This window comes from Uranotaenia lowii, unplaced genomic scaffold (genome assembly GCF_029784155.1).
Source record: "Uranotaenia lowii strain MFRU-FL unplaced genomic scaffold, ASM2978415v1 HiC_scaffold_254, whole genome shotgun sequence".
Taxonomy (NCBI): Eukaryota; Metazoa; Arthropoda; class Insecta; order Diptera; family Culicidae; genus Uranotaenia; species Uranotaenia lowii.
In genome coordinates, this window is record NW_026598151.1 from 21,495 (window position 1) to 48,630 (window position 27,136).

The window sequence follows — 27,136 nt, forward strand, 5'->3', positions numbered from 1 at the left end:
CATATGCGGCTTAAAACTTAAAATCATTTATTTCACTAAATCCGGTAACGACAAAATATTGGAACACATCCCATGGATAAGTTGTTATGCCATAAAAAAAACCTTATTATTCCCAAGATTGCTTGATCAAATCGGCACCCTTTTCGGCAATCATAACGACCGGGGCATAAGTGTTACCACTAACAATTTTCGGCATCACGCTGGAATCAATAACACGCAACCCCTTCAGCCCATGCACTCTAAGTTTCGCATCGACAACTGCTTCCGGATCCGATGGCGGTCCCATTTTGGCAGTCCCAACCGGATGGAAAGCGGTTGTGCTCAGCTGCCGCACGTAACATTCCCAGTAGTCACCGGTATCGTACTTCCAGTCGGCACATTCGGGGAGATTGATGTTTATCATCTCAATTTCGTAGCTCTTGAAAGAAGCTGTTTCGAGCAGCTTCTGCTGCGAGCGTATTCCTTGAATCAGATCTTTGAGATCATCTTCCACTATGAAGTATCCGGCGTCTATTTTAGGTTGTTCATTTGGATCTGCAGATACGATGGATACTCTACCACGGGATTTAGGATCCAAACCGGTTACAAGGACCACAGCGATGTCTTGTTTACGCACCAGATTTTCAATGATTTTCATAATATGAGGCTTGTACCCAATCGATTCGTAGAAAATCAATGACTCGCTCATATTTCGTGGAATAAACAGATTGTGCAGTTCAATATCTGGTTTGGATTGAAAAATTGGTTTAGTATTTACAAAGCCTAATACGTTTGTCACTCTGTCTATTCCAGATGGTTGGTTACGATTATTGGTAAAGCTTTCCAACAGCGCACTTACACCAGTGGAATCTGGTTCAGACAAGGGTCTTCCAAGTCCGAAAAATATAGGGACCATAATATGGTCCTGTAAGTTGTCTCCAACGTTCAAGTTAACTTTCAACGGTATATCCAATGGTTTCAACATTTCGCTTTTACCCACACCAGAGAGCATCAAAATTTGAGGTGTATTTATGACACCAGCCGATAAAATGACTTCCTTCTTGGCGAAAGCTCTTATCGTTGACTTTCCTTGGATTGTCACTTCAACACCTCGAACTTCGTTCCCGGGACCATAGTGAACCGATGTAACCAAGGCATTTTTAATCAGATGCAAATTTTCACGATGCCTTATCGGTCTCAAGAAAGATCTGGCCGCATTGCCCAACCTCGTCCCATCGATATAATACTGAACGGCTGCATAACCTTCCTGTTCACCTTCATTGATATCGGCCAGGATCTTATGACCTGCTTCTCGAGCTGCCCGCAGCAGTACTTCATTGTACGGTGAGCCCTCCGGATAATCTACCGGCAGATAACCACCTACTCCGTGGAATCTGTTCAACATCTTCGGTGACTTGTTGTTCTCCGACTTCATAAAATACTTTGTAACCTCGTTCCAACCCCATCCAGTGTTGCCCAACCGCTCCCACTCATCGTAATCTTCCTGGGTTCCTCGGACGTACAGCATGCCGCTCATCGAACTTGTACCTCCGAGCATTTTCCCAAGCGGCCAATACGTTCCGTTTGTGATGCCAAGACTAGCCAAGTCGGTCTTTTCGACCGTGTATTGCCAAGCGTATCGAGTTTTCGTAAGCGGCATGTACATTCCAGCGATCTGGAACGATGATGGGGGGATGGTTGTTTGAAAAGTGCCGTTGGACTTGCCTCCAACCTTGGTGATTGATGCTGTGCAAGGTGCTCACTCTTCATTGGTTTTCGTTTCTTGCAGTGGTGCCACATTGACATTACTTACAAAGTTTCGTAACAAAACGTTTCTGAACAGCACTCACATTGAAGGTGCAGAAGTAAACAAATTAATTTTGAGGAGAGACACCAAATGTTTTGGACTTCCAGAACCATCACGTGAACACGAAAAAAATCATATAAAACAAAAATAAGTGAATTGTTGACACACTGTCTTTGGAAAAACTTTTAAAACACATTTCCGGGCTCAGATTTACATTTTAATTTTTAAAAGAACACACACATTGATTGTTAAACACCGTTTTCTCTGAGATTCGAATTATTGACAGTTTTTATATTTACATCATTTACCCACTTGAAACGTAATCTGTATAATAAGCCTAAATTATTTTCGATGATTAATATACAGCAGATTGAGTCGATTTGGGTTAATTTTTGACTTTCTCGAACTCATGGGGTCTGAAAAGCTTCGTTTTAGTTCAAAACTCATTCCTATTTTTTGAAGAATTTTCAAGTAACGTTTACATGAGTAAATTTGAACATTTAGGTTTGTTTGGGAAAATAGAATATTTTATACTGAAAAAAAAAACATTTTTTATGTTTCTTCTGTGGAACCGAGCTGATTATGGTTTTTGTGCCAATTTATAAATTCTTTATAAACTTTGTCGAAGATCGTCACTTCGTATCTTATTAGGCAGAACAGTTATTAGCTGTTTAACAGGGGCATGTTTTTTGACATTGAAAAACAATCATTTCAACTGACATCACTGCTGGGTGCCTAGCGTGGTATTGCATGACTACTTAACAAGCAATTCACCGCGAGGCACCAGCAGTGATGTCAATTGAATTTATTGTTTTTCAATGTCAAAAGACATACCCCTGTTACACAGCTAATAACTTTTTTGCCTAATAAGATACGAAGTGACGATCTTCGACGAAGATGTTCAGCGAAAAAATGTCTTTAGAGAATTTATAAATTGGTACAAAAACCATGAGCAGGCTCGTTTCCACAGGAGAAATTAAAAAAATGTTGATTTTTCAGAAAAAAATGTTCAATTTTCCCATCAAACCTACGAGTTTTAATTTATTTATGCAAACATTACATAAATATTCTGCAAAAAATCATGGATGAGTTTTGAACCAAGACGAAGCTTTTAAGACCCCAGGGTTTGAGAAATTAAAAAATGACCCCAATTCGATTCAGTCTTATAAACAGGGTGATAATGAAGTTCCCGTACTTTTGAGAAATGCTTAAAACTTTTTTATATACAATCAAATCGAATCAACCAAGCAAATAGTTACATTCTTTGGATTCTTGGCTGTCAAGTAGAAACGAAAAAAAATATGAGAATAGCTTAAAATATCTTCTAAGACCTCCTAAGATTTGTTCAGTAAGTTGAACATAGTCGAGGTCAGTCGAGGAGAGTGGCTGGTAAACGGTGGATAATGTGCAACACGAGACCCCATAGTGGTCATATCACCTCTTATTCACAACTCCTATCTCTACCTCCCCTTGGTACCGGCAGGGATGCGAGTAACCTAAGCGGAGATCGGGTACCCAACCCCGGTGGATGCTTTGGTCGCATGCAGACTGAGAAGGTGGCCGCACGCGTCTGTTCCCCAGGTCAGGGGCGGCGTGCAACAACAACTGAGCGTCTGTTCTCCAGGTCAGGGGCGGCTCAAACAGCGTCTGTCTTGCAGCAAGCGGCTGAACTTATGAAATGCGGCTCCCGCCAGCTAAGTCCAAGATGGCAGCCCCATCTCGGGATAGGGACTTTAGGCTAACAACCTACTGCTCCCGATTCATAAACTTGTTACGGAATCCGAAAGAAATGACCGATCTGGAACTTTGGCGACGACTTTTAGCATGAAAACAGGGACACGAATTGGAACTTGGAATGTTTTAACCCTTGCTCAACAAGGCAAGCTGGCTCAACTTGCTGGAGAAGCTAGCCGCCTCAAGCTTGAAATTTTGGGACTGAGCGAAGTCCGTTGGCCTAATACTGGAGAACACAAGATACAATCCGGGCAAGTCCTGCTTTACTCTGGCATACGAGGAGAACATGCTACTCGGGAACGAGGAGTTGGTTTCCTGTTAAGCCCGCAGGCCTACGCGGCCCTCATTAGATGGGAACCGATAAACGAAAGAATAATCGTAGGCAGATTTAGAACACGGGTTAGAAACCTTACAATGGTCCAGTGTTATGCGCCAACTGACGTTGCCGACTTGCAGGAGAAAGAGCAGTTTTACAGTCAACTGAACAGCGTGGTAAAGATAATTCCGAAGGGCGACATTCAAATCCATTTGGGCGACTTCAACGCAAAGATTGGCTCCGACAATCAAGACCTTGAGCGTATCATGGGACCCCATGGCCTAGGACAGATGAGCGAAAACGGTGAGCTGTTTGTAGAATTTTGTGGTAACAACAACATGGTGATCGGTGGATCGCTCTTCCCCCATCGACCAGCACATAAGGTCACTTGGGTATCTCGAGATGGCCGAACAGAAAATCAAATTGACCACATCTGCATCAGCCGAAAATGGAGAAGGAGCCTTCTTGATGTCCGCAGCAAGCGAAGCGCAGACATTGCATCTGACCATCACCTCGTCCTTGGCGAGATACGACTGAAAGTTGCGCGTGTCCAACGGCGCTAGGAGAAAGTCGGGTGTCGATACGACGTCCGCCGGTTGGAGAATCCAGAGGTGAAAAGGGCATACGTTGAACAGCTAGAATCCCGAGCCTCGGAGCTGCTGACAGACGGAACAGTCGAAGAACAGTGGTGTGAAATCAAGAATGCCTTTATCACGACGAGCCATGGTACTCTCGGTAAAGTTTGTGGAAGAAGAAGTGAATAGATGTCGGATGAAACTTGGAGGATGGTCTATGATCGGAGAAAGGCGAAAGTCGGAATTGAGCAGGCATGTACCGGGTCAGCCAAAGCAGCCGCCCGCTTACGATATGCGGAGCTGGAAAAGGCAGTTAAACGAGCTTGTAGACGAGACAAGAGAGCCTGGACAAACTCCCTAGCCGAAGAGGGAGAAAGAGCCGCAGCCAATGGAGATATCCGATTACTTTATGACATTTCTCGCCGCCTCTGTGGTGCAAGGACTAATGCAAGAATGCCGCTGAAAGACCGAGCAGGTCAGTTATTGACCAATCGAACAGATCAGCTCAAACGATGGACTGAGCACTTCGAACAACTCTTCCGAGTCACGAATAGCGATGGCCAACAGAACCCGCAGCTTGAAGCGCCAAAAGTAAGTCGCATTAATGGCGTCAACTCGGAAGCGCCCTCGCTGGCTGAAATAGAAGCGGCAATCAAAAACATGAAATCCAACAAAGCACCTGGGATCGATTGCATCCCTGCTGAAATGCTGAAAGCCGACCCTGCCCTGTCAGCACAAATGTTGCACCGTCTTTTCGCTGACATCTGGGATACTGCAACATTCCCGGCCGACTGGATGCAGGGTATCCTCGTAAAGGTCCCGAAGAAAGGAGACCTGTCAGAGTGCGGTAACTGGCAAGGCATAACGTTGATCTGTACAACCCTCAAAGTACTCTGCAAAGTGATCCTGAACAGGATCCAGGAGAAAATCGACGCTACACTCCGACGGCAACAAGCTAGATTCCGATCCGGACGATCATGTGTGGACCACATCACAACGCTACGAATCATACTGGAACAAATCAACGAATTCCAGGACTCTCTTCTGCTGGTGTTCGTTGATTTCGAAAAAGCATTCGACCGACTTAACCATGAAAACATCTGGGCGGCTCTAAGGCGACGAGGGGTCCCAGAGAAACTAGTACATCTCATCGAAGCACAGTACGAGGCATTTTCGTGCAAGGTCTTGCACGACGGTGTCTTGTCCAAACCAATCCCGGTAACTGCTGGAGTGAGACAAGGATGTATTTTATCACCGCTACTTTTTCTAATCGTAATGGATGAGATTCTGAATGGATCGATCGACTGTGCACCGAACCGAAGATTGCCGTGGAATCCTTCAACAATGGAGCATCTGAACTACCTTGACTTGGCTGACGATATTGTTTTGCTCGCCCAAACGCAACCGGATATGCAGAGCAAACTCGACGACCTCACCGAAAGTTCCAAGGCAGCAGGTCTCGAAGTCAATGTCGGAAAGACCAAGTCGATGGAGATCAACACAGCAAACCCCTCCAGTTTCATGGTAGCTGGGCAGCAAGTTGAGAAAGTGGAGTGCTTCCAGTATCTTGGTAGCCAGATAACGCCTTATGGTGGTACCAGGAAAGACATCGAAACCCGGATCAGAAAGGCCCGATTTGCGTTTGCGAATCTCCGAAACATCTGGCGGTCACGTCAGATCTATCTACGAACAAAAATCCGAATCTTCAACTCAAACGTCAAATCCGTATTGCTGTACGGGTGCGAAACTTGGTGCACATATGCGGTGACGACGCTAAAACTGCAAGTATTTGTAAACCGCTGCCTGCGGAATATCATCCGCGCTTGGTGGCCTGGCAACTGGATCTCGAATGAGGAATTACATCGCCGGTGTCATCAAAGGGCGCTAGAAATCGAGATTCGGGAACGTAAGTGGAGATGGATTGGGCACACGCTGCGAAAAAATGAAAACGTGATTTGCAGAGAGGCGCTAGATTGGAATCCAGAAGGTCATCGAAGAAGAGGCAGGCCCAGAAACTCGTGGCGGCGAAGCCTAGCCGCTGAAATCCGAACTGTCGACGAGAATCTTGACTGGGACCAGATAAAGACGCTGGCTCCGGATCGTCAACAGTGGAGGTCTTTTACCACGGCCCTATACACCGGAGGATCGGCGCGGGATCATTAAGTAAGTAAGTAAGTAAGTCGAGGAGAGTCAGTAAAAGCATACTACAACAAGAGAAAATCTCCTGAAAAATTTTTCTTCTTTTTCCTTTGTTCTGTGATGAAAATTTGCTCAAAATTCTGTGAAATAATAGATTTTTCTGTGATTTCGGCAACCTTGTTCTGATGTCGAGCACTACGAGGCACTTTTGTCCAAATTGATTCACAGTTACAGTGTTAGGAAAATGGGATTTTAGGCAACTTTTCTGATAAGCAGGTACAGATATTTCGCTTCTCGATTAGCTGAGTTCTTACTGACCCATTAAGTTCAAGAAATTTCTTATGATAGGAAATAAAATGCATAGATATTGTTTTCAATATATTTATCGTCTCATTTTCTTTGCTGTTAAAGATTTTTACACATTTCCTACGATATTGACTACTCTAACTTCGATTAACTACACATGAAATAAAAACGTTTAAACATGATTTGTACTGGTAACTATTTTTATGTTAGTATGTTTCACCTATGAACAGTCCTCAGCAACAACAAAATAATGCTGAATATAAAAAGTGATTTCAAAAACCATTTCGTATTCAGTATTTTGTTCACAATCATGATCTTAAACTTAGATTTACAGAATGTATGGGAAGGGTCATATAAAATCTGTAGTATATGAAACTATTTGGAATAGGATTCTTTGGAACAGTTTACATAATCTATTTGCAAAAATTGCGTCTAGAATAAGGTTGCCAGATTGCCCAATTTTATCCGGGTTTGCCCTGATGTTTAATATAAAATTTGGAAAAAGTTCGGCCCTGCCCGATTGCCCGGATTTCTTCGAAAAATGCCCGGATTTAGCCTGCATTTATTCACTTTATTTGGCAGTTTAAAAAACATTTTGTTGTAAAATTTTTTATTCAACCAATTAAAACGAAACTTTTGAGCAAGTTTTTTAAAAAATTATCTTGAAGGGTTTTTTTTAATCTTAAATGCGATTTTAAATCTGTCGATAAATTTTGATGATAAAAATTTTTTTTTTCAATTTTTTTTTTTTATTTTTGTTGAGTGATACGTGCTGAAAGAATTCTGGCAACCTTAGTCTAGAATATACGAGTTCAGTTTTTACATCACTTTTTAGTACGTCAGTCGAAGTTCCCGTGAGTTATAAAATTTATAGCACTAGATAACAATTCAACAATCAGGAACTTTTAAGCAAACGTGTGAAGGATCAACTCTTAAGTGCCAATAATATACGAGGAAATATCCAGAGTGAAAGATTACAATACCCATCGTTTATTGTTCGTAACCATCAAAAGTTGTAACTGATTCTTGTGGTCCTCATTTGTCCCTAATGACATAACAAATGTATATTGTTAAAAAATTTCACGTTAATTGTTTCCTTGTTTCTTTTTTGACAAAACAGGCCTCTCAGTGAAGCATTATTCTACTCTCGTAAATAAAAAAAAATCTATTAGCTATGAACAATCGTATTGATCGAATTGTCAACCTTGCTCCAATGCTTCATAAAATGGCTGGTTTGGTACCAATTTTTCCCTCGATACGATTTCTTAACAAACTCTGCACCACTCTCATCGATAGTTACGAGTGGATTTTTCAGAGTGCTGTTGCTCGCACTATTGAACAAACTGGCAGCCGACATATGTTCGACTTTGATCAGATCCGCTCCCTTTTCCGCTAACATGAGCACCGGGGCATTGGTATTACCACTAACAATAACGGGCACAATGCTGGCATCGACGACTCGCAATCGTTTTATGCCGTAAACTTTCAGTTCTGGGTCCACGACGGCTTCAGGGTCTGTTGATGGTCCCATTTTGGCCGTGCCCACCGGGTGATATAGGGTCGTACTCATATGCATAACGTAGCAGGCCCAATACTCGTCCGAATCAAACTCGGTGAAATCACATTCTGGAATATTGATTTTCAACAACTTCGGGGAGTAATTGCTTAGAGCAGATGTTCTGAATAACCTTTGCTGAATTCGTATTCCGTCAATAATGACGTTCACATCGTCCAGAACATTGAAGTACCCCGTTTCAATCCAGACATGTTCAAACGGATCAGTAGATTTGAGGCCGAGACGACCCCGGGACTTGGGATTAAGCCCCACTGTCAAAACTGCGGCAACGTCCTGCGATTGAATGTGACTTGCCAAAGAACTCAAAACATTTTCATTGTAACCTGCATCGTAATAAGTTTGCAATTCATCGTAGTTATCCTTAGCTATGAAAACGTTAACGAACTGAACATTTGGAGACTGCTCTGTATCGCTCTGGGTATTGAGCATTCCCATTGTCCCCAAGAGTCCAGTTTGACCAAACGGTTGACTCCGGTTTCGGAAGGTGAAGTCAAACAAATTCATAAGTGTTTCCCAACGGGTTTTAACGATGTCGGAAGTCTGCTTCCCCAGTCCGAAGAAAATTGGAACTTGAACGTGATCCTGCAGATTTCTTCCTACATTAAGCTCTTTCCGGACAAGTATCTTATGTGGTACCAGATCTTCCGATCTACCGATACCCGAAAGCATCAGAAGCTGCGGGGTATTGATGGACCCCGCCGATAGGATCACTTCTTTTTTAGCTAACGCTTGTAGTTGTGTGCCCTGAACCACCATATTTACTCCCCGCACTTCTTTGCCATACATGTGTAAAGACGTTGCGAAGGCATTCTTTATCACATGTAAATTAGGTCTGTTTCTTATCGGCGTTAAAAAGGCCTTTGCCGCATTAGCCGTTGTAATACCATCGATTGTTTGTTGCATTTGCGCAAATCCGATATGTTCAATAGCATTTAGATCGATCAGCTCTTGATAGCCAGCCTCCCGCCAAGCTTCCTGCACCACCCTATTGAAAGGCATCAAATCAGGATACGTATCAACACTCTGGTACCCTCCCACGTTATGGAATCTTCCACCGTAGGCATTCACAACTTCCGGTACTTTGTTGTCTTCGGATTTCAGGAAGTACGGCAACACATCATCCCAACCCCAACCCTGATTGCCCATCGCCTTCCATTCATTATAATCGAACCTGTTGCCGCGTATATAAACCATGTCGTTGATCGTGCTTGATCCTCCCAACACTTTTCCTCGCGGCCAGTGGGTCCCATTCACGATGCTCAAGCTGGACCGGGTCGATCGTTCCGCGATATACTGCCAATCGTAGTTGGATCCCACAAGGCTGTCCTGCAAACCGACGATCTACAAGGGGACGGACAGTCACAGCTTTAGCGATCGGTAACAGCGAAGTTAACCCTCACCAGAAAAAAAACAATCGAAATCAACGTAATCTAAGAAGTGCGTCAAACGAAGTCCAAACAGGATCTTTGCCGATGCCTTCGTACGCACCCTTGGGTGTTCCTCTGCTCTCGAAGGCACCTAAGCTTTGTCTTTGGTGATGCGTACGGCTTGACATCACTTGTCTAAGGTGCTCTGGTTAGATAAATAATCCGTGTCCTTTTGATGATGGTGGATTGTTTTCCGAGTCCGATCCACTGGAGGTAAATCGATAGTTTTGAAATTTCCAATCTATTAGTGATTTTTTTTTCAGTTTTCGAAAAATTTAACTAAATGTCAATTGACTTTTTTTTTAAACAGAAGGTGCTTGAGAATTCTCACTTCAGTAGCAGTGACGTGGTATTGCAATTCATGGTTAGTTTAAGTGCACTGAATAAAAAAAACTACGCATCATAGAGTCAGTTGAACATGTTGATAAATAAATATTGTTTAAAATTAAATTCCAGTGTCGATCTAGAATGGACATTTGGGTGAGCCTACTAAAGACGAAGTTCGTCACCCGATCGAAAAATCAATCTTTCTACTCGAAATAATGTGTTCCATTTAAATAGTAACCTGTTACTAAATTTTGCTGTGAATCGAGTGTTTTAAACTTTCAGTTCACATATCTTCTTTTTCTCTAGGAAAGAGATCAAAACAAAGTTCGAACTGCGAACTCAAAATTAACACCTAATGGACCGCGAAAAAGTCATAGCTGAGAAACACCAAAACTCGACACTCTATATCTCAGAAATCATTGAACCCAATTCCACAAATTTAGCTGCTTTGAGTTACAGCAAGTGTTGTGTTCAATTTTGTCGAATAAACTATGATCATAAAAAAGAACATTTGAGTAATGCTTCTATGTGTAGCATACTTATGGCAAGCGAAAAAACTAAATATATCGTATTTGGTCCGCAGTGTGTTAAATCCTTATTGTTAATCCATAGAAAATCCAGATTTCAGGCATCGATCCGCTTCGATGCTTGATTTACTCTGTATAAATAAATACTTTAAAATTTTCATTTAAGAATCAAACAGCGTTCCACTCAAAGCTATAATGTTCAAAATATAGCAAAAACTAGCCGTTGATTTTAAGATATTTTTTTTTGTTGAGGACGTTTGGTGCTAAGAAAAAAATCCTTTTTTTATTTCTTTTTTTAAAGTTGTCGTTCAAGTTAGTTCCATGGGAGGTGTATAAAAAGTCCTATAAAATGTCACAAATGGAACACTTTGTTCCAGAGTTAAAAGAAAAATCATGCCCAGATTACACAGTCTTATCCAAACTTGCCCGGATTTTTGAAACTAAATTTCTAAAAGCCCGGTCCGGCCGGATGCCCGGTTTCCATTGAAATTGCCCTGATTTATACACTTTGTTCGCAAAATCAAACAAAAATCTCAGATCGAGTCATTTTAATTTTTGATTTTTGCGTCCAAAAGCGATTTTTCTTAAGCTAATTTGAACCAAATAATTATTGACAATTTTTTGGAAGGCTTAAATACAATTTCAATCTGCTAATGTGTTTCGATGAAAATAATATTGATTCAAGTCTTTTGTTTGTTGATTTTTTTTTAAATTGCTCATTTTTTTCCCAAATTTTCCAGGATATTGCCCAGAATTTGGGTTTAAAATTTTGAGATCAAATGCCCGATTTTTGCCAGGTTTTTAATTGATGAAATAGCCGGATTCGCCCAGCCCAGTTACGTGCGTCGGGCAACCTTAAACATAGAAGTTAACATTTAATCATGTAAACGTTTCTTCAAAATTCTGCAAAAAATCATGGATGAGTTCAAGCCAAATCGAAGCTTTTAAAACTTCATAGTTTTGAGATATTCGATCCGTAGAATCATTAAAAAAAAACTGTGTTTAGTGAATATCAACCACTTTAAAATCCATGAGGTGATAAAAGGATGTTTAAAATAATTAAGTATTGTTTAACTTGTATTGGATTCTTCTTCTATGCATATAGCGAAGAGCAGCGCTTTGATGGATAAAAAGTTAATTTGCGTGGCCGTGGCCGGTGTTTGAGATGACAGTAACACTTCTAATTCTAGCACAAAAACATTTCCTGATTCTAGTGCGTACTCCTCCACTAAGACCATTTGATGAAACGATTTTCATCTGGAGCGCATATGGGAGTCATAAGATTTTCCAATATCTCTTTCGCCTGATAAATTACTAAAAGTATACTTCTGTCAGTAATAAACGTGAGTTTGAAACAAATATATGGGAGTTAGCGGTCTTCAAAAGTTAGCGGAACTTTTGAATTCGCTTGCTCAATCAAAATTTAAATTTTAACTGTGTCGTTTTCAACCAAATTTTTCTGCTGCTTTTGGCGACAAGTTAACCGATTCGATTTTCAGTGCACTTTTTTTACTCAAACCCGATCGAAAGTTGTAATTGTCGTGCATTCTTCTAATCATAATTTAGGACTAAATAAAAAAGAAGATCGATATTTCATTTCGATAATCGGTCTGTATTCATGAAAAATTCCACTCCAAAATTTAGAATAAAACGCGTGGTTTTGTTAACATCTTACCGAACAGCACCTTGAGAGGAGGGTCATTTGTCCAAAAAATGATGAGGACATTTGATAGGATATTTAAAAATTTAATAAATCATCAAATTAACATAAAACAACAATGTACCGCAGTTTTCCATCATACGATAATTTGAATATATACTTTGAACAACCAATAAAATCAATGGTGAGGATGTTTTAAGCAATCATCTTGGCTTAAAATCCTATTTCATTTGCTCACTTTCCACAACTAGCTACCATAGTTAAAATAAATTTTGATTATTTTCAGTGTTTAATTGAATATCTGGTAATCATTTTTATTAAAAAGGTATTGTTTTTAAGAACTCATTTGTGTAAGAAGGCACTAAAAACTTAGCAAATCTTCAAAATCTATCAAAATATATTCGTTGGTATTTCATTCCGCGACAGCCTTATGGATAGAAGTACCCTACATCAAAACGTTCCTTGAATATAAAAGGTTCGAATACTGAATAGTAAAATTTTTTACAGCTGACTTGAAAACTGCACTTTTTTCCCGCTTTTTGGGGATTTGAACAACTGTGCGCTAGTTCAACGTGTATAAACTAAAGGTTGAGCACTACGTGTTTTTCTTTTGTAACGAGAGATCTAAACGTTTGTTTTTTAAACTTAATGTTTCTGTCTTTATTTTGAGTTCCATGAGTTGAACTGAAAAGTCAAGGCACTTGGAAAAATCGAGAGTTCTTTGGCAACCAGAAACAGCAAACAACAGAATTTTGTAACAATTTTTGCCACCTACCCGGAGAATTTCTGGAAAATAGGCAGACCTCTAAAAACATGATATTTTGTCTACTAGGTAATTTTGATCGCTAGTCATAATACTATTTAATATGTTGATGAGGATGGAACGATTTATCGGTATTATACCGACTTTTGAGCAATTTTCGACCAAGAATCTGTACATACCGAATACCGATTTTTGGCAAAACATACCAATTTCATACCGATTTTTAAGATTTTGGTACAAAATGTAAGATATACATATTTCAGTCTATTAATAAAATATTGGGTTTTCTGTTAAATTGAAGACGACCAAATAATATTGAGTTAGCTAAGTAAGAAACACTTGAAGCTTATATGATAAGTGAACGTGTTTCAATATTTCAATCGAATAACTAAAATTTTAAAGGAAAGTAACATTCTATTTCAGATAGTCGTAAGTTTAAAGACAAATCCACGAATGAAGTGCTAACTACCCGTTGGAATTTTGGAAAACTATTGTTTTCTATAACATATTCTATAATTTTTATAATTGCGCCAAGATAGCCAGTTAATTAATCCAGTTAATCTCATGAGATTAAATATGTATGAGTTTTCAAAATAAAATAAAAACTCAAAAAAATGTTAAAACATTCAATAAGGATCACACCCGTAAGGAATCATGTGTTAATCGATAACTCGAAGAAATTTATTGATTGAGACTATTACAAGGAAGCTTCAGGTTTTTTTTTTTTCAATATTTGAGAAACCAACAAAAGCATTTCAATTTGTAAATTTTTTACAATTAATGCCCTCAGATCCATAGAGGGATAAGTGCAAAAATGATTGATTTTAAGTTAATAATACGGAACGAATTTTCATGTTTGTTTTAAACTGTATTTGGTGATTTCTTCAGATTTTTAGAAATTTATTTACATACCTCTTTATTCGGAAGAGAAATAAATTGTTTTGAAAAAGGTAACAACTTGAAAGTGTGTAGTCTCGAAATTTGCTTTTATGAACTTATACCCCTTTTTTAGCATCAAATGCCTCAATAATGAAAATCCAAAGTGGCCAAAATTTTCGTAAAAAAATAACAGAGAAGAAAGTATAGTATGCAGAACAGCAACAGAAAAAAGCAAGCATACAGGATACTGTAAGGCATTTATTTAAAAAAAATCAACAAATGATTTTAGAATCACACCGAAAACCAATTTTTAAATACCCCAAAGTATCGATTTTCATACCGGTTTTTCGGATTCGCGGACCGAAAAATGATTTTTTTTGAGTTCGAAAATACCGATTTAAATGTGGCATCACTGGCTGTAACCAAGGTTGGATGAGAGAAGAGAGAAAACAACTCTGTTTTCAATTCGTGCAACATTTTTTTTTGCTGATCATGCTCCACTCGTTCGTTATCCGAGTTTAAACGAGCTGTAAGCAAGGATGCCACATGCACAGATTTATCTAGAAAAATATATATATTTTTAAATAATTTTTGGTAAAGAATCTGTATGTAAAAAGACAGATTTTTATAATTTGGTAAAGATTTGTACAGATATTTGGCATTTGGTGTAAATATATGTAGCTTTAAATAATTTAAAGGTTGGCAAAATTTTTTCTGCCCGTATCCGGGCCAGACAAATCTGAGCTATTTTATCTAAAAACTTGGTAAATCCGGACATTTGATTCAAAATTTTACAATCAAAGATCTTGACAATATCCGGACAAATTTGGTCAAAACCTAGGAATTACTCATAAAAAAAAACTTTAAAAAAATTCATCAAAACTCAACTGCAGATTTTAAATTGTATTCTGGGCTTCCAAAAAAACCTCTCATGATTGTTCTTATATAACCGCTCAAAAATTTCGGTTTGAACGGTTTGAAAATTCAACCACACAACCAAGTAACACCGAATGTTTTGTTACACTTTCTAAGCCTCTTATGAAACCTAAACTTGCAGGCTTCTACTATAAAACTTTAAATGTTTATTGGGAAATTTGTTGTTTTTTTGATTTGCCAAATAAACCAGACTTTTCCTAAATTATACTAAATATCAGAGCGACCTTTCCTTAAGTACACCATGTAGATTATACTGCTTTAATGGAATATTTATAATTCATAATTGAGATTGCTTGAAGAGACGGTTACAATATTTGAAATTGTAACAATTACAAACACTGGAGTTGTTGAAATGGAAAAATGTTGGATAATTGCACCTAGTTTACATATATCGTTGGTACAAATTTTGGTACAGGTTTCTGTCGGAAAAAATACAGATTAATAAGAGATTTTTGCTTGAAAGTACTCTCGCCAGTGTTGTCTGATCTACGGATTTCTCCGTAGATCTATGAATTTACGGATAGATGTTCAAAATCTACAGATTTTCAGCTTTCCCTATACATTTTCTACGGATGATCGAAAATTGTCAGGCAATTATACGGGTAAATTAAAGTTCTACCTGTCGGCCAAAAAAAAAGGTCATCATGTTCAAAATGAGTACTTTTTCGTTTTTCGCCAAACCTATGGATTTGAGAGGTTTGCAATCTAGCAACGCTGGCTCTCGCATCTTGTTGAGAGCAGCTTTTCCAGATTGAAAACCGTTTAATCTGTAGATTTGACATACTGATTTTTTCGAGAAATGAAACATGAAAAACTTTTTTCTTCTTTGGTCATCAGCTAAAATTTATGTTAGTGCTTCGAAAATCGCTATAATTTTCAATAAATGCTAGACATCCGTAGGAAATTTTAAAAATCCTCAGATTTCAGACATCGATACATAGATCCTTAGAAGTGGTCGGAATGCTTAGATTAGGACACGCTGATTGAGAAAAAAAGAATTCTAGATAAGGGCGCTCTAGTATTTGCGTCATACCCTTCACCTCAGTGTGAATGGAGAAATATAAATCTTTTGACTTCTTACCACACACGTACAAAAAATCAAAAATCTCAACCGAAATCTGTATCAACAACAAAAAAAATTCAATCTTTATTTTAAATTTTCTTAATGAAATGTTTAATGGATTTGTTTTCTATTTTGGCTTTTTTATTGGCTTTATTTGTTATACCTGTTGTATGTTTTTCTTTTATTGTTTTGTAAAAATGACTTTCCGAGGAAGATTTCAACAAAAATTAAAAATGTTCATTCGAGAACGCTTTACATTCTATGAGATCATTGAAAACTCTCAATTGGAAAAAGCTCGGGCATCTAAACAAAGTGCTCCTTTTTGATCATTTCTGCTCCCTTCTCCCCAATCATCATGCCAACAGCATTGATGGGACCACTTGGCAAAACGGGTATTATCGAAGCATCGATCACTCTCAGATTTTGAACATTCCTCACTTTCAATTTGCTATCGACCACAGCATCCAGATCCGAATCCGGCCCCATTTTCGCAGTCCCGGCCAAATTGTATGACGTAGTGGACAGATGTCGAATGTAACATTCCCAATACTCATCGGTATCGAATTGGATAAACACACAAGATGGTAAAGATAATCGAAGCAGCTGCGTACTTGATTGTCTGAACGAATTAGTCTGCAGCAACAGTTGCTGAATTCTTATACCACGAATAAGCGTTTTCAAATCGGAGAAATCCTCAAAGTATCCCGCTTCTACGAAAGGATTTTGGTAAACATCGGCCGACGCTAGTTTGACCTGACCTCTCGATTTCGGTTGGAGAACTCTAATCCAAATTACCAGGATGTCATTTTGAAGCTGAGCCCTTTTAATAGCATCAACTATGTAGCTGTCGTAACCGAGATTTTCAGTAATCAAAGCCGCTGAGTCGTCTAATTTGGTTAGTAGCTGATAGTCGAATTGAATGTCTGGAGTAGAATCGGAAACGTTAAGGGAATTGACTTTCCCAACTACGTTCACAATATCATTGTGAAACGAAATTCGGTCGCTACGTTTCATAGAAAATTCAAATAAACTTAACACTCTTTGCAAGGTTACTTGTAAATTTCTGACAGCAGGTAAACTCATTTTAACGAAAAGAGGAAAAGAAACGGGATCCTGTAGATTGTGTCCCACTTTTAAGTCAACCTTCAGTGTAATGTTTAACGATTCGAGATCCTCTGCTGGGCCAATCCCCGACTGTAATAACAATTTTGGAGTGTTCAACGTCCCTGCTGAAACTATAACTTCTTTTTTAGCAGTTGCTACCAAAGGTTTTCTGTTCCTCAGTATAAATGAGACTCCCTGTGCGGTATTGTTTGCACTCAAATTAATCGACGTTACAAAAGCGTGTTTCATAACATGTAAATTCGTGTATTGTTTGATAGAATTTAGAAAGGTTTTTGCTGGACCACATCGTGTTCCATTGATTATTGTATACTTTGAGGTCGAATATCCTATCTGTTCAACTCCATTAGAAACCACTGAACTGTTATAACCTAACTCCTGTGCGGCCTCTAACAATAAACTATCCACCAAGTCATTATTTTTGTAAGAACCAACGTTTAAAAGACCTCTCATTTTGTTGAAGTAAGGCTGAACATCGTTCCATCCCCACCCATCGTTACCGAGCTGCTGCCATCGGTCAAAATTGCTGGGGAATCCTTGGGAGTATTTCATTTGATCGATCGATCCGGACCCACCGAGCATCAGGCCCTGGGGTAAACTAACGCCAGCCGCGCTGCTAATGCTATGCCTTCGGGACGGAACAGCCTTATATTCCCAGTCTACGCGGGTCCGCTGCAACTCACCGCTCATTTCTATAATCTGAATCGGACGTTTTTTCGGGAGTTAGTAGGGGAATCAAAACCGAAAAGCCTAATCCAGGTGTAGCACACGAAAAATCGGTGATTGAAACTGTACAGAAATCCTTCGAAGGATTGTGCAATTCAATCGGAAAAACAAACGAAGAAAACAAAAATCGGTCAACACATACATTTCTGTATAAAGTTCTTCACAGATACAATAATTAAAACTCTCTCTCAATCAATATCTGAAATCGAAGAGTTTACAGATAGAATTGTTAACTACATACCACTAGGGAACAGCATTTTTGATACCTATGGTTTAAAAACTGTTTTTGGAAGATTTTGGCGTCCTGAATTCGGATCATTTGCCAGATTTTGTCTATCAGTTCTTGTTTTCGTGATATGGCGTGTGGAGATTTTGGGATTAATCGATTTTGAGTAAAATCGATCATTGATTACACTGATTTTGAATCTATTTGTTATCCTCCATTCAATCAAGGATACAAATTTTGGCTAGATATTATGGGTTCAGAGACATGGCCATAGGGGTTGGTTTTGGGGGTTAAATCCCCACATGAGGGTGCAAAAATGTTCAAGCAAAATGTTCTAATGTTCTAAATGTTCTAAACTCGAAATTTTAAATTCTTTATCAAATTTCGATGAACGACTAAAGTGAATCAAGAGCAACAATCTCGACTCAGAACTAAGGCCAAAACCTCGGAACCATATCCCAGGTCAGGGATGCCAGGTGATTTTGTCAAAAATCAGGACACCATGAAGAAAAAAATCAGGATTTTTCAGGACATCACTAATTCTGATGAAATTGCATAAATAATGGTGAAATGCAGGTACTGTAGACGCTTTTATTTATGCAACTGAGGCGAGAAGACTCTAGGCCGGCCTGTACTCATATGGAAAAACACCTTGTTCATTTCATCTTAACCCAAGATTATCATCGGTTAGACTATTTTATTACAGTTTTGCTCGATATCCTAATAAGTTAACTTCAAATTTAATTAGAATATAGAAATTTTTTGAAAATCAGAACATTTCAGTACATTTTAAGGACCATTTTTCAAAAATAAGGGCAATTCAGGACAATTAAAAAACGACGGTCTTTCGAAAATCAGGACAAATTATGACTCATCAGGACACCTGGCACCTCTGTCTCAAACCCACAATTCTACTACAGATTGAAAAAAAAATTCACTTGTTGATAAATATTTTATTAAAAGTTATTCATAACAGAAGTTGGTACATGAATTTACGGTACAGTCTTTAGTCTCAAATGTCGAATTTTCAATAAGATTAAACTCACTAAGGTTGTCAGATTGCCCGGATTTTACCCGAATGTTTTAATTTTTTTTTATAAATCTAAGAAAAACTTAAACTGCGTGATAACAATTATGTATTTTGCGTCCCAAAACAATTTTTTTAACAAAGTTTATCCAAATTAACTGTTTTGACGAAAAAAAATATGATAGATTTTTTCTTCTTGATTTTCTTTGAAGAATTCCTAAATTTGCTTGGATATTGTCCACATTTTGGGTTGTAAGTTTTGAAATCGAATGCCTGGATTTTGCAAGAATTTTAGATAAAATTGCCCAGATTTGCCCTGCCCGGGTTAGTGTGGAAAAATATCTGGTGACCTTAGGTTAGAATTATTTCCGATGTTCTGGTTCCAATTATTATCGTATCCGAATTTTATGCCTATGATTGGATTATGAAATCTGTATTCAGTTTATTATTCTTGATTTTCAGTTCGGTTCATCATTGGGACAAAATCTGATTCGAATCTTGGTTTAGCATTTAAGGAGTGTATTCGAAAAAAATGCAACACTTTGTTTCTTTAATAACTTTTGAATGCACTGATGGAATTCGATGAAATTTTCAGTAAAGCTACCTAGTAATGCAATGTGTACGTGTACAAAATTTTGTGACAATTTGTCAAATGGTTTTTGAGATAGCGTCCAATACTGAAGTTCATTGACAACATTTTTTGGGCAGGATCGAGAAAAATCCAGAAAAGTCCCAGAAGGAGACCCAAACACAGTGATGAAGTTAGAAGAATGTGAGAGGTTTTTTTCAATCTCAATCCGAAAATATGAACAGAGGAAGTGATAAATCAGTCAAATTTTTATGACTGGTTCGTCTAGCTGACTTAGATAGGCCTGCCTTCATTTCTACAAGGTAGAAAAGCTGCCCACCGGCAAGGTTGTCGAATTCACAGAAAAACCTGTAATTTCACAGACTTTTGAGCAAATTTTCATCACAGAATCTGTGTCACAGAACACAGAATTTTGGGAATATTCACAGATTTCACAGATTTTTCAAGTTTTGTGCGTGTTTCCAAAATTTTTATTTTTAACATTATTATAAATTTCGAGTTTTTAAATTCAGGTTGGAAAAATATGGTAAGATTGGTAAATATATTTGATTTTGCTCAATAAAAATGTAAAAAAGACCCAATTTTTCAATAGTGTTCAGTAAATTGCGTCACAAAAATCGTTACAAATTTTTTTTGGTAAAATCACAGAAACTCAGAAATTGAGAATTGGTTTTCGCCAAAACACAGAATTTTTTCGGCAACCTTGCCCACCGGTGAAATAAACAAAAAAAATAAAAGGGTGGTCAAATCGTGCGCAAAATATTTGGACTGCTGAGAGATATTCTAAAAAATTTTGTAGTGGACAGCAAAACGAACTCTTTAGCGGTCAACTGGCAGGTTTCCAACCAGAAACTTTCTATTGACAAGTCTCGACCGTATTTAAACTTGAGAAGGCTAACTATCTATGGAAACTGCAAATTACTCAGTATTTCATAATGATTGACACGATAAATGGTTAAATATACCAAGAAGACTTCCTTCAAATGCGACCGTTTTTTCTGCAAAGCTTCTATCAGATCTCACGAAGTTTGTACTCTGTTTTAGTTGGATCTGGAATTGTCTCATTATGCAAAAACAGTGGTGGAGTGATAAGTCGAATATGTTGTTTTTGCGCCGAAGGAGGACTATCGGCCAAATTTTGAGTTATTTTGAAAGTCATGCTTCAGGAAACGGCAAACGTAATTAACAAAAGCCTTGATTTGAAAAAAAAGGTGGTTCAAAGTATTAATAATAGATGGCGCACTTTTTGCCCAAAAATTAAAGTCGAACAATTTTTCCATTTCTACGATATCTCAAAAACAGTAGCTCTAGTGATAAAACTTCACAAAAATCTGCATTTATCAACATAACATTACCAGGTATTTTCGCTGAAAATTTCATCAATTTACATACATGTATTCAAAAGTTTTTCTCAAAACAAATTGTTGCATTTTTTGCGAATACACTCCTTAAAACTAAAATTTAATTCGTTTTCCATGATCGAAACTTATCATTCTGGAATATTAAAGAAAATATTTAAAATAACAAACCATATTGAAGATTGAATTTTTTGAATTTTTACTTTTAATTCTTATGCAGAATTGAAACTTAAATAAGTTCCATAATGCCAATGGTGATCCAGAATTGAAAAATCAGAGTTTCGGAATTTTCATTCAGATTCACAAGCTGAATTACGAATTAATAATTGCAGAAAAAATTCATATAGAAAATCAAAGATTCAAAATTCAAATAAGAGATTTCTGGTTAAGGATTCTGTCTATTCTGTTCATAGTTATTGGGAATTTTTGTTAAAAATTTTGATTTAGAAATCGATTTCAAATTAGAAATTATAAAAAATTTATTCCGATTCATCACGCAGAATTAAGATTCGTACTTAAAATTCAAAATTGCCCAGAACGAAACACAAAACAGGTGAAAACAACTATTATTAAATAAGAACTGAACTCATTTTCAAAATTGCGTTCTTTGAAATATCTAAATTTAATTTTTGATCACAGAATTTTAATAAAGAAATTAATTATTGATTATTATTAATTCATTGTTGCTAAAATTACTTTTACTGAATCTTCAGGTTCAGGAAAATTCTACTGGAAATATATTTTATTGGTTTGCTGCAAACCACAAAACAAAGATTAAATCTAAAATCTGAAGGTTACGAGTTTACAAAAGTAAAAAATAAACTGATTTGAACCCTAAAAAAGTTTTTTTTAAATCAAGCCTTCAAGATCCTTCATTAAAACAACTAAAGACTTTTATAACTTCGAAAGCAATGATTTTAAATGAATTCCTAATTATATAAAAGATCTTAAACCCGAATAACAAGATACTCTTAGTATCCTTTTCTTTTTACTATTCTTTATGTACGCATTTTTAAGCAAAAATATTATACGGTATAATATACGGTCGATCGTATTGATGGCTGGTTGGCCTTTGACATAACCTCGAAACTTGATTTGGATTTGGCCTCATCAGAGTTGCCAGATTGTTACAAAAAAAAATGAATATTTGCTCTCTTTTTATTTCTCGCATATTTTTATACTCAATTTTCAACTATCAACATTTCCTACACATTTGATTGCAACTTTGCAGATTTCTAAAAGTCATGTACGCGCCTTACGTATGCAAAAACTTCATTTCAGTAGATGAAGAAAATGTTAAATTGCTAAGCATGGTATCTTTAGAAATTTTGAGAGTTTAGGCAGTAGTGAGTGAGTGATAGAGAAGCTGAAAATGTTTCTTATTACGTTTCAATCACTACAATTTAGAAAAAGTATGTGTTGTGCATACTTCAAATTGATTAGGTGAGGGCTGAGGCCTTTCGGTAAGGTAGTGTTCGTAAAGAACTGTCAATATCCTAATACAACTTTGAAAAAATTAAATTCTACAATTTTAAGAAATTTAAATAGATGACATTGCAACTGTTTCTGACACAGCTGAAGAAAGTCTTCGAGTATTTGATATTTACAGATTTTACATCATTTAAGAACTTTGTAGAAAATAACAAAACGATTGGACTTATGGTTTAAGAAATATCTTAGATTCAATTTGGGTTAAAATTTTTAACAAAAAGGTCGAAATTGACGTATTATTCAAAATTGGGGAAAATTCAGTAAAAAAAACTTCTAAAACTTTCTTCTCAGAAGTCAAAATTACTCGCGATCTTCGGGAAAGTTGATCATTGGATTAAAACATTTGGTTTCCTAATCTTTGTTATCTTCTATGCTAAGAAACGAGAGGGAAAGTCTAAATTTTCTAAGTATCTTGTTAATCTTAAGTTATCTTGTTTGCCTGAAATGGATTGTGCAATTCCATCAGAAGAAAAACCAACGGAACAAAAGTGTACATCGTTTATTCATAAATATACATAAGTAGTTCAATTAAAGTTAAAGTAGAAGATTCACAATTCGTCTTTCTCCTCGACATTCACCGCCACTTCAACAAACCCATGATCTTCTTTGATCATATCGGAAACCTTCTCTCCAATCATAATCGCTGGAGCATTGGTATTGCCACTGACCACTGCCGGCATGATACTGGCATCGGCTACCCGAAGACCTTGAACACCCCGAACCTGAAGCCGTGGATTGACAACCGCTTCCCGATCCGTATCCGGACCCATCTTAGCGGTTCCCGTCGGATGATACAGGGTGGTTGCCATGTGCCGAATGTAACACTCCCAGTACCGATCACTGTCGTAGACTTCGGCCGCACAGCCTGGAATGTCGAAGCGGACCAGTTCGGGTTCCGAAGGTGTAAGGTTTGGTGAGCTCATGATCTTCTGCTGAACCCGGATGCCTCCGATCATGGATCGGATGTCGTCGGCATGGTAGAGGTAACCAGCATCGATGAAGGGTTTATCTAAAGGGTTGGTGGAGCGGAGTTTAATTTTTCCCCAAGACTTTGGATTTAGGAGAACGGAGTACGCCCCTAGAATGTCGGCTTCTTGCTCGGCTGCTAGCAGAGTTTGGGCTATTGTTTCTTCGTAGCCGATGAGCGATGCAATCATTTTTGCTTTTTGAGATTGTTTGCGTGATAAGAAGTAATGGAACTGGATGTCGGGGTAGGCGTCTGTCGTATTGACTGTGTTGACGAATCCCGTTACACCAGTGATTCCGTGCTCGGCTAGAGGGCCAGTTCGTTTGGTGTAGAACTCCAACATGTGATCTACGAATTCGGTTTGGACGTTGAACGGTGGCGCAGTCGATTTGCGTACTTTGTAGAAGAGCGGTACCACATTGTGATCTTGGAGGTTTTTTCCTACACTGAGATTCGAAATGGTGGTGATATTCAACTTTCTTAGATCTTTCTCACGTCCTATTCCAGATAACATGAGCAGTTGTGGAGTATTGATTGCTCCAGCTGACACAATGACTTCCTTTCGAACATTAGCCTGCAGCTCATCTTTTTCGTTGAGTAAAAATTTAACACCACTTACGGTTTTATCTACGTTGAATAGAACTTCCTTAACAATGGCGTGTTTGATTACATGCAGATTTGGGCGGTCTTTTACAGAGTTCAGGAAAGCCTTGGCTGGACTACAACGAGTTCCATTTACGATGGTACCTTGCATTCGATTGAATCCAATGTAGGTTTCGGCATTCATGTCTACCACTTCCGGATATCCCAAGCCTTTAGCAGCTTCCATAATTTGATCAGCCAGTGGATCACTGATCTTGAACGAACTTACTGTTAAGTAGCCACCTTTTCCATGAAACCTCCCCCCATTCGAATCGGCAACGGTAGGATCTACATTATTTTCCGACTTTTTAAAGTACTCCAGGACGTTGGCCCAACCCCAACCAGTGTTGCCAAGTTGTTCCCACTGATCGTAGTCACGATTATTACCTCTTATGTAAACCATTACATTGATACCTCCGGAACCACCAAGCAATTTTCCTCGAGGCCAAAAACATCCATTCGGCATACTCTTGCAAGCACGCTTGGACTTCTCTACCCGATAGGCCCAATCGTAGCTAGAGTTTTGCAGTGGGAAGAATAGTGGCACCAGCTAGAAACACATTAATTATAAGAAACCAGAAGAAAGAGGCCAACAAAAATCAAACGGCACAACATTAACCTGGTTAGTTTTTCTCACACGTATGGAATTATGCTTTGATATGAATCGTTAAAGGTCGGAATGAGCTGGTTGCTTCCAGGTGAGCTTTATGAGATCTGCACCCTTTTCACCAATCATAATTGTCGGGATATTGGTGTTTCCACTGACGATAGTAGGCATAATACTGGCATCGATTACGCGTAGGTTTTTCACTCCTTTAACCCGCAATTGAGGATCAACAACGGCTTGTTCATCACCGGGGGGACCCATTTTGGCAGTTCCCACCGGATGGTAGATGGTCGTTGAAAAGTACGCAATATAACATCTCAAATATTCATCGCTGTTTCCGTTGAAGGAGTTGCACTTTGGGATGTCGAATTTCAGTTCAGTCGCGTCGTGTTTCTCGAAAGTTTTGATTTTCAGGAACTCTCTTTGCCGTTTTAAGCCCTCGATCAGCTGCTGAACGTCATCCGGATGGTCGAAGTAATTCGGAAGTATTTTCAATTTTTCAAAAGGGTTAGCACTCTTTAAAACCAATTTACCGACGGATTTTGGATTCAGCAGTGTGATCCATACGACAACGATATCCCTCTCATGATTAGCTTCGAATATTGTTTGATTGATTTGATTATCATATTTCATCAGTTTGAGAAATTGAGAAAGGCGGAAAGAGTCCCCTTTTTGGAAAAACAAGTAATGGAACTGAAGATTCGGGTATTTGCTTTTACTGTAACGAGTGTTGATGAACAGTGATAGATGAGTACCCTGAATACCGGCGAAGCTGCCTGATCGATCATGGAGATAATTAAAGTACTCGGAAACTAGGTCCCTCTTATTTTCGTTTGATGAAGTGAGTGTTAGAAAATAAGCGACTATCACATGATCTTGGAGATTTTTACCGACCGGTAAGTCGGCGATCGTTTGTATGTTGAATGGATTCAATTCCTCCCGTTGACCTATCCCAGATAACATCAAGATATGGGGAGTATTAATTGCTCCTGCAGACAGAACTATTTCCTTCCTAGAAGTAGCGATAATTGTACGATTGTTCAATTTGAATCGGACTCCAATTGCAGTTTTATCTTCAAAAAGTACTTTTAGGACATGTGCTCCTTTTATAATATTCAAGTTCTGGCGTTGTAACCCTTTTAAATAACCCTTAGCAGAACTCTGTCTCAACCCTTTATCAATAGTGGTTTGTAATTCAACAACTCCTAAGTACTCTTCAGCGTTGATGTCTTCAACTTTCGGGTAACCTCTCTCTTTCATCGCTTCGATAACAATGTTTGCCAATAAATCGCTAGAATTCGAACGAGAAACTTTAACCCTTCCACTTTTGGAATGGAACCTACCCTCAGCAAAATCCTTATTGTTTTCTAGTTTTTTGAAATATTTCACAACATCCTCCCAACTCCAACCCTCACAACCCTGTTCAGCCCACTGCCGATAATCCCTCTCATTGCCCCTCACATAAAGCATGAAATTCATTGAGCTGCAACCTCCCAACATCTTGGCCCTGGGCCAGAAACTTCCTCCTGGCATCGCTTTACCATATCTTTCCGATTGCTCCGCATAATACTCCCAATCGACCGAACTCTTCTGAGTGTACAAAAATAATCCCGGAATCTTTTTTGAATAAAAAACGGCACCAATTCCACCACCACCAAACGACGACGAACGGTTAGTACGGATGAGTTCATGTGGAAATATGGAATATGTTAGCAATGTGTTAGTGCTCAACCCTTGGGTAAAAAACAAAACCGGAAAACGGAAGAAATTACCTCTGATTCGATCGGTGGATCGCCGCCAGCTTCCAGCAGCAGAATTTTCCAGTCCGGGTTCTCCGACAAGCGATTGGCCACCACAGACCCGGCTGATCCGGCTCCCACTATAATGAAATCGTACTCCTGCAACCCCTCATTGATGGCCGTCGGTCCGTAGTCCTTGGGCCACATGTCCGGCGGCGAAATGCTACACTGGGCGGCCATTATGGTTTGAATGAGCATCGCAAAGAGCTGATTGGCGGGGCCAACACTCTGGGCGGCACACTGACTATTCAGCAGCGCCTCCATCCTGAACTTTGACCTCAGTCAGATCTACAAAACGAAAAAAAAACAACAATCTGTAAGCTCCAGATCTCTAGTTTTTTTTAAATCACAATGCGGACCAAACCACTCTCTGTTGGAAAGAAACAAAACCCCTTCTCAAAGTAATCCACTCTGTCGGAAATCCACTCGGGAACTGAATGACGAGTCCCATTCGGCGATAAAATTTATAGGATACAACCCTATTAGGTTGTATCTATGGCAGCGAGACTTATTTGAATTCTGATAGCTGACTTACTGACTGACTGCTAGATATTGTAGGTCTATCTAG

At 38.5% G+C, this 27,136-nt stretch overlaps 1 protein-coding gene across 4 annotated transcripts; it reads right to left on the reverse strand.

Annotated features, from left to right (window-relative positions):
* LOC129759719 (glucose dehydrogenase [FAD, quinone]-like) lies at positions 1 to 27,136 on the reverse strand. Of its 4 annotated transcripts, none has more exons than XM_055757238.1 (3): positions 26,928 to 27,135; positions 26,542 to 26,856; positions 1 to 1,654 (listed from the first exon to the last, which is right to left on the reverse strand). In XM_055757238.1, exons 2-3 carry the CDS (start codon positions 26,830 to 26,832, stop codon positions 107 to 109), a joined length of 1,839 nt encoding a protein of 612 aa, XP_055613213.1. In that variant the 5' UTR covers positions 26,833 to 26,856; positions 26,928 to 27,135; the 3' UTR covers positions 1 to 106. The 4 variants fall into 4 exon arrangements, with proteins under 4 accessions (XP_055613213.1, XP_055613210.1, XP_055613211.1 ...); XM_055757235.1 differs by lacking the exon at positions 1 to 1,654 and adding an exon at positions 6,918 to 9,773 and having other exon boundaries at positions 26,928 to 27,134; XM_055757236.1 differs by lacking the exon at positions 1 to 1,654 and adding an exon at positions 23,037 to 24,712 and having other exon boundaries at positions 26,928 to 27,085.

What these genes read in the sequence shown, in the direction of transcription:
- LOC129759719 (XM_055757235.1), bottom strand. Translation starts at nt 26,832, where the DNA reads ATGGAGGCGCTGCTGAATAGTCAGTGTGCCGCCCAGAGTGTTGGCCCC. An exon ending in ATCCACCGATCGAATCAGAG is followed by an intron (nt 9,774 to 26,541) that starts GTAATTTCTTCC and finishes GTCCCCTTGTAG; the next exon opens with ATCGTCGGTTTGCAGGACAG.